The sequence below is a fragment of the Brassica oleracea genome, chromosome C6 (assembly GCF_000695525.1).
Source record: "Brassica oleracea var. oleracea cultivar TO1000 chromosome C6, BOL, whole genome shotgun sequence".
NCBI classification, from domain to species: domain Eukaryota; kingdom Viridiplantae; phylum Streptophyta; class Magnoliopsida; order Brassicales; family Brassicaceae; genus Brassica; species Brassica oleracea.
This window is the reverse complement of record NC_027753.1, coordinates 19,200,943-19,208,721: the sequence shown is the minus strand read 5'-3', so window position 1 is coordinate 19,208,721 and position 7,779 is coordinate 19,200,943. Positions and strand designations below refer to the sequence as shown.

The 7,779-nt window shown below is 38.4% G+C and overlaps 1 protein-coding gene and 1 long non-coding RNA gene across 3 annotated transcripts in view; one reads left to right on the top strand and one right to left on the bottom strand.

Annotated features, from left to right (window-relative positions):
• Nucleotides 1-3,233: 3,233 nt before the first annotated feature.
• On the bottom strand, nucleotides 3,234-5,244 carry LOC106299253. Of its 2 annotated transcripts, XR_001261730.1 has the most exons (6): nucleotides 4,871-5,244; nucleotides 4,649-4,771; nucleotides 4,391-4,532; nucleotides 4,196-4,253; nucleotides 3,916-4,110; nucleotides 3,234-3,748 (listed from the first exon to the last, which is right to left on the bottom strand). It is a non-coding gene; the product is annotated as an uncharacterized LOC106299253 (long non-coding RNA). The 2 variants fall into 2 exon arrangements; XR_001261729.1 differs by lacking the exon at nucleotides 4,871-5,244 and having other exon boundaries at nucleotides 4,649-4,865.
• Nucleotides 5,245-7,337: 2,093 nt separating this feature from the next.
• LOC106297663 (glutathione S-transferase T3-like) overlaps nucleotides 7,338-7,779 on the top strand; it is a 1,752-nt gene continuing 1,310 nt past the window's right edge. Inside the window, exon 1 of the mRNA XM_013733863.1 lies at nucleotides 7,338-7,343. Coding sequence (XP_013589317.1) covers nucleotides 7,338-7,343 — 6 coding nt within the window. The remainder of the gene's footprint in view (nucleotides 7,344-7,779) is intronic.

Sequence of the window (7,779 nt, the reverse complement as noted above, 5' to 3'; positions counted from 1 at the left end):
AGGAAACAACTGTAAGGATCAAGATGAGATCCATGCGTTCTGAAAAGATTAAGTTCCTAGTATTCGGAGTTAGGCCATGCTAAGGAACCCTGGAGTGCGAGAATCAAACAGTCAAGTCAGGATTGGACTGAGACTGGTTGGAACTGAGTTCCGTAGGGACAAAAGTTGAGTCAATAAGTGACTGCGATTGGTTAAGGTTTAAGCTGGAAAAACTTAACTAAGATAGTGAGTTAACATTTTGAGAATTGAGGTAAACTGGTCAGCACTATTGGGAGTCTAGCGTTCTCGCCAAAGTGTGTGTCCAAACACCAAGTGATTGCTCGGAAGTAAGGACTACTATGCTTAGTGAGTTGGTGCACTGAACCGAGTCTGTTGAGATTAAAAAAAAAAATGGTAAAGAGACCGGATCGAATAATTGATATCTGAGATCAAATCCAAGTGTGATTGTGATCAGGAAGTCTGGAACACAATAATGGTCGAGTGAAAGAATGCCTGAGCATTGAGTTAAGGCATGAGTACCGTTTGATTGGGATTCATTCCAAGTGGGGGAGACAGTTCTGAATGGATAGAACAAAGTTCTACTAACTGCAGAATTCGAGGACGAATTCATTTTAAGTGGGGGAGACTTGTAACATCCCTGTCCCGCAGTCTGAACTGGATCAGTCCAAGGTCATACTGATCAGACGGGACAGACATGTTGGACATGTCATCTGGATAGTACTGGTCAGATTGAGACGATACTGTCTGTCCGAACATAGGAGTTGAGCTTCTCGGACTAAGCTGAACGGATTCAGACAAGGCAGCTGGACTTGTCATCCGAAATCAGTAGTCAATGTGTGGACTGACTGGTATACATTCTGATGGGAACGGATACTGAGCTGAACGTGTACTGGAAATCTAAGGAAACTGATGGGAACGGTTATCCGAGGCGGTTACTGAGTGGTTACTGGAGCGGTTAGTAAGCAGTTAGCGAAGCGGTTACAAGGCGGTTACCGGAACGGTTACTAAGCAGTTTCGGAACAGTTTACCAGGCCGGTTACCTAACCGACTGGGACGGTTGAGACATAAACCGCTAAGGCGGTTATAAAGCAGTTGGAACTGCAGGGAGTTATGGAGAAACCGACAAGGCAGTTGGCCGAGGGAGAAACCGTCCAGGACGGTTACACACTGAAGGGGCGCGGGAGCGATTGTGGACTGACGGTTTTGGAGTGGAAACCGTCCAACCACTGATTTAATCTGATTTTCGGGAATCAGAAAGGGGACATCTTTTCTGGACACGGTTCGGAGAGAGAAATAGACAGAGAAAAATAGAGAGAAGCACCGAGAGGAATGGAGTGCGCAGAGAAGGGCCGATCGGGTCCTAATCTGACTGTCCGGCTATAGAGCGGTGGTGCGTGCGGCGTAGTCTGAGTCGTTGAAGGCAAGTCGCGTACTGAATGATGGAACGGGTCGGGTTACTGAGGTATACAGCGGATATTGACCGTGGGTCCGTGCGCCAGCCACAGAACAGAGTTTGTCGGCTTAGTCTGTGCAGATCGGCGCAATGGATTATGATCGAGATATGCGGGTCTGAGTTTGATCGTAGGACAGTGGGATCGAGTCTGGGCGTAAACCGTATCAGTTCTAGTACAGACTGGGTAGAATGGGATAGATAGCGATCTAGTCGCGGACGTACGGGAGCGAGTAAAGTGGAACCAAGGAATGGAGGATCGATGGGGTAACGTACTGATGAGGATCGTCTGGCATGAGGCACGAGTTTATTGATGCGTATGGTTACTGATTGGATAAAGGCCTGTAAGGCCGAGTTTGGACGGACTGATCTAGGCTTGATCAGTGACTGGTTCTGGAACGCTAGCAAGACTGGTGTACTGTCTGTACTGGATGGCTGGTCGGAGATCAAGCCGTTTCTTCTGTTTACTTGTCACGTGGGGATGGTTGGCTGAGTGACTAAGGAACAAGGGGATTCGGTTAAGTATCAGATCGAGCTGGCTGGATAAGACGGATGGGAAGCATGAAGACCGAAAGGAAGGAATGTATGGTTGGGTTATCAGATAACAAAGTACCGAGGCAGTAAGGTACATGTTTATTATGCTGCGATTACTAGAAGACTGCTAAGTTGCTGGATTAGACTTAGTGAACCATGTGTACTGAACTGAACCTCTTAGAGGAAAATTGGTTAAAAATCGTAAGTAAAGGGAATATTTCGTGAAGGGCCAGTTTGAGTCGGGGCAAACGAACTGAGGACGAACTGGCGGAAGGGAAACCGGGTCGGGGCCTTTCACATAGCCCGCGCAAGCACGGAGCCGAGAATATTGTTGATGTATTGGATAATCTTGTGTACATAATGTTGTGTGTTTCACTTATGGCTGATCCGGCCCGAATTTTAAGTGGGATCAATATGGTTTTTATATAAAAAAATAAATGACAACTGATAATTAACGATAAAAATACTTATCTAGATTTACTCAGGTCTGATTCTAAAATAATCCATAAATCTTTGAAAACCTCAGAACTTTAAACCTAAATTTAGAAAATCAAAAGCATTGCAATATATAAGATTTAGTCGTATTTGAGTCTAATCCTAAACTCATATTTTTTTGTTTGTTTGAAAAAAAGCTTTATATGGTTATAAGAGGAAAGGAAAACTTTATACCGTTTAGCCCAGTATTTATGAGAAAAGTTGGAGGATATGCAGCCCAACACATCATTGAACATTTTTTTTATCATTGAACAATTTAGAACACTGGTTACTCGTATTTTTCTTTTTAAGAGTATAAGATTTTAAGAATTTAGAATTAGGTTGTGTCTTTTCCACTCAGGCTCCGGTGTTCGAAACAGCTTGGTACCAACATTGAGCCATACGTTCATAAAAAGCAAGGTAATAATAATTACCTTTTAAAATATTAATAAAAGAAGTTTCAAGCAGAAAAATTAATATAATCTTGTATTTTCAAAATTGAATACAATTAGCACATGCACAAACCGTTAGTGGATTAGATGACATACAAAATGACTTAGAGATCAAAAATATCATATGATTGTAGATGCAACAATTTACTCCTTATTTTAAGCAAGAACCAACTACGACAAAAAATTATGTATGATATGTATCTCTTTATTTTTTTTTAAAAGTAAATCCTGAAAAAGAATTGAAAAGAAATAATAATTACATTTGCAAATGACTTGTTATACACATACATAAAATGATAAAACTATGTTTGCAGAGACAAAGTCCAAGACTTTTTACGTAGTGAGAAAGAGAAGAGAGTAGAAAGATTCCTAACTACTCTTTGAAAAAAATAAAATTTATTTCAAGTGTCAATCTTTATCGACTTGTGAACACGCTCTTGTTCTTTTGTAACCGAAGCAAAGAAAGTAAACTTTGTTTGCCGTTATCTACCATAACACATGAATCTGCAGGTAAAACCAATCTCAAGGTGAAGCTTTCTACTTTCTTGACTCTTAATTTCACAATTTTGTTTTTCCTCATTCTAGAAACTAAACATGAATGTTAAAAAAAAAAAAAAAACCTGAATACCACAGTTCAACTGCAATCCATAACATTGACTGAGACAGAACCTTAAGCAAAGACAATTAACGGTTTAGATCGAACCATATGTTCTTTCACTTGGTCTATGTGTTGGTGCTTGAGTAGAAGACGTGGAAGATGGGTCCCATGAGACTTCATTGGCAAAGGCCTTGTTGATCTCTTCAGTTCTCTTGAGTAGCTTTGTCCACTTCCACTCACCTGTTTACAAAGACCATATCCAGTACATTACGTATAAATTGGCTCCTGTGGATTTATAAACTATATTAAAGACCAACAGTGAGGTTTCATAAATGAATACTTATAGAATCCATTATATAAAAGATGAGACTGGTAATGAAAAAGAGAAGTGTCGGAAAAAACGTAACTTCATGGGGGATTAATGCTTTTGGCGGAAGAGTTCCAGCAAGCCATCCTCAGACGCTACCATAGCTTTGTCTTTTGCCATTCATATTGGCGGCGGCTTGTTCAGACACAACGGCTCTCTGGCGGTGGATGAATCCCAGTTTCTTTTCAAGTGTTTCCATTGTCTTAATATTTTGTCTTACCTCTGCATCCTCAACCTGCGAGCACATAGAGATGTTCAGATATCAAACAGGAACTTACACTACGCTTTCAAAATGGAAAGAGAAGTAATATCCTACATACCTCTAATTTGAAATACCTCGACTGTTCAGCTGCAAGTTGACTCCGCAGACTGGAGTTCCTATTACAAAAAATGGTTGCTATGAAAAAACAATCTCTGAAGAAATTCTCTCAAACACATGTCTCTTGCTTTCTAGTCGCTTAAAATGGTAGACTGAATTAGAATCAATTTGAAAGGCAATAGTGTTATTTCTTCACCTTGTATAACTAAGTGTTTCTCGTATCAGTTTATGTTAACTCTTCCTTCAGAGTTTATATATTCTCCTTGTTGAGCCATGCCTCTAGATCCTCCTTACTCGGATTTGAGGGATGTGGTTACACGCTCCTTTTTTCCTTCAACCTATGGATTTATATACAACATACAAAGGAGAAAAAAAAATACATATATGAATTTTATGTGATTACTTTGTTATTCACACGGTTGAAGGAGGGAGAATTCAGCTAGAAGATACCAACCTTGGTAGTATGTGATGCGCCCAGTTATCTCAAAACACAATAAAAACGCAGTTCCACACATTAATGAACTGAACCTTCATGATATCTACGACCAGCGGGGACGAAGCCGTGGATCTCCGAATTCTGCATATTCAATCAGATGAGATATTTAAATGAAGAGTTAGATAGACGATTATAAACAGATCTGGAAGAGAGGTTGCAATTGATCGAAGAAGTCTTAACCGTGTCATCAAGGAAGAGAAGCTGATTCCCATAAACTCGCCATTTTTTGATGTTCCGAGAATCCCGAAAATGGAGAGAACCGAAAGTTGAGTGGCAGACGGCGGCTCTGGCAACTAGAGCAGCGGATGAAATCATTTTCAAGAAGGTGTAATACAGTTTTATTGGATGAAGAATTGTTGAGAGAATGAGGGTCGTAGGGTTCCTCTCGTAAGATAACATATATATATATATATAAGGCGGAATGGAGGAGGTGTAACGAACTTGGTCTGGCATTGATTGACGGAGTAAATATGGGAGACGTAGAGGTAAAGAATTATAAAACGATTCATGGAATCAGAAACAAACAATCTGCGCTTCTCTCTATGAATCAGTCAAACCCTAAATTCAATCGACGAACAGGTTTCAAGAAGATGATGTATACTGGGCCAAAAACAAATTAAGTGTCAAACGCCCATCCAAAACAGTATTTGGATTTTCTTTAACAAACGCCAGCCCAAAAAGAATTTTTTTTTAAAAAAGCTGTGAGGTCCACTTACCTGCTGACGTGGCGGCTCAAGAACGAAACAACTACCTCATTATATTATAGATTTATTTGTTTGATTAGTATATTAGCTTTGTAATTAATACAGATAAATTGACAAATATTTAATGAAAAAAATATATTCTTCCTTTTATACGTATATAAGTTACATCTATGTATAACCTCATATATTATCCGCAAAACAACAAACGTAAAACCATCTCCAATGTAACACTATTATTTTCTCTATATTTTACACTAAAATAGAATAACTATATTATAAAGTTAGATTTGCTCCAATGGTTCACTCTATAATAGAGTTACACTATAATAGAGTGAAATATAGAGGAATGTTGCTTTTTTACTCTATATTTGGAGTAAAAAAACAATATTATTCTATATTTCATTCTATTATAGTTAGGGAAACAGTCTGGATCACCAGCTAAGGCCCCTAAATGACCGCTCAGTGATAAAGGAGGATAGAGTGAACCATTAGAGCAAATTCAACTCTATAATAGGGTTACTCTATTTTAGTGTAAAATATAGAGAAAAAATAGTGTTCCACTGGAGATGCTCTAAATCCACATTTGTAATTTTCAAATTTAACGGATATAGTTCCTATACTGTTTTTGTTTTGTTAACTCGTAGTTACCTAAGTTAAAAGAATAATAATTTTGAACAGAGAGGGATGATGCCATTAACTTGTGTCTACTGGTTCTATCATATGGGAAGATACTAGACGTTGTGGGTGCTCTAAGAGCATGTTTATTGTAGGTCTCTTAGGTTGGATTTCTTAGCGTAATATAAAATACGGTCTCTTAGCTTTTAACTAAAACACTAAGAGACGTCTCTTAAATAAGAGATATAAGAGACGTCTCTTAGCTTTTTTAGTAAGCTAAGAGACCGTATCTTATATTACAGTAGGAACCCTAACTTAAGAAACCTGTAATAAACATGCTCTAAGCTTTTATTGTCAACAACAGCACAACACTATCAAAACGAGTATAGTATAGTAACTCTAGCTCTTATTGTCAAACTTTTATGATGTTTGCTTAAAGACTTCTGAATTGAAATTAAAAATCCTTGTCTTCTGCATTGTAAACAGATGTAAAGAAATAAAGCTTTAGAGCCAAGCTCAACAGAGGCAGGTGTTCTGTTTCATGATCGAATTCACACATGAACAAGAAACCAGTAAGTTCTGAAGCTTACTGTGGATTCTAATAATTTATCTTTTTTTTTTTTATCAAATCTAATAATTTATCTTTTGCGGTGGATTTTACATGCCAAAGAGTAAGAGCATGTTTATTGGGGTAGTTTAGGAGAGTTGCTTAGGTAAATTAAAATTAAAAATAAATGAAAAACATGAATTAAGCAAAGGGGCGTTGCTTAATTAGCACCGCGAAGCGTCCGTCCCTCGGCGCCACGCGTCGGAGCTTCATTGGAGAGAGGAGAGAGAGAGGACACGGGTTGCGTCTCTTTTCTTTCTTTTCCTTCTTTTCCTTTTTTTCCTTCTTTCTTTCTTCCTTCTCTCTTCTCCGACGCGATCAAAAGGCGATTTCACTTCTTCACGGTGGCTCTACTCAACGAAACGGAATCTCTCTCGATGGATCTTGTCGGCTAAAGAAAACGGCGTTCCTCTATCGGTTCCTCTCCTCGACCAAAGAAAACAGCGAGATCTCCCTGGTGGTGGCTCTTGGAGAGGAAGCAAATCGGTGACTGTTGATGCTCAGACAAATCGAAAGGTAAAGATTAGTTTTAATGTTTGAAAATTTCAATTATGAATGTCTTAAATAGTTTCAATTAGATTGTTCTCTTTCATAGTGAATCATAACGATTTCAATCCTCTGATTTTTTTTTTTCTGTATTTGTGTCTTGAGGTGGGTTGATCAAGAGACATGATCGAGGCTGGACCTTTCTCTTTGTCAGACAAAACACCCACGATAGTTCATGAAGGTAAAACCTCTGTCTTTGATCTTTTGAATTGGATAAATACTTGATCTTTGCTCTGTTGAATTGGTTAAACCGTTGTTTATATTGGTTGGTGTTTTGTGAGTTCAGTTGCGATTGTATTAGAATTTTATTGTTGTCTGAAATGAATTTTATTGCTGTCTTGAATTGGAAAAGCATGTTTGGTTAACTTTCTGTTTGAGTTCTTGTTCTTGAACCGTAATAAATTGCATTATGTTTGAACGATATAGGAGGTGTAGTGTAATGAATGCGTTAGGTTAGGGTTGTATGAAGATAATAAATTAAAAGTAAGGTTGTGTTAAGATAATAAATTGACGTTTTGGTTTGATAGATATGGATGGTGTAGTGTGATAATTGTGTTAGATATATGTCCGCTCGGGTTTGGTTGTCATCAATGCTTCTCTTCCTTCTATTAAACTGT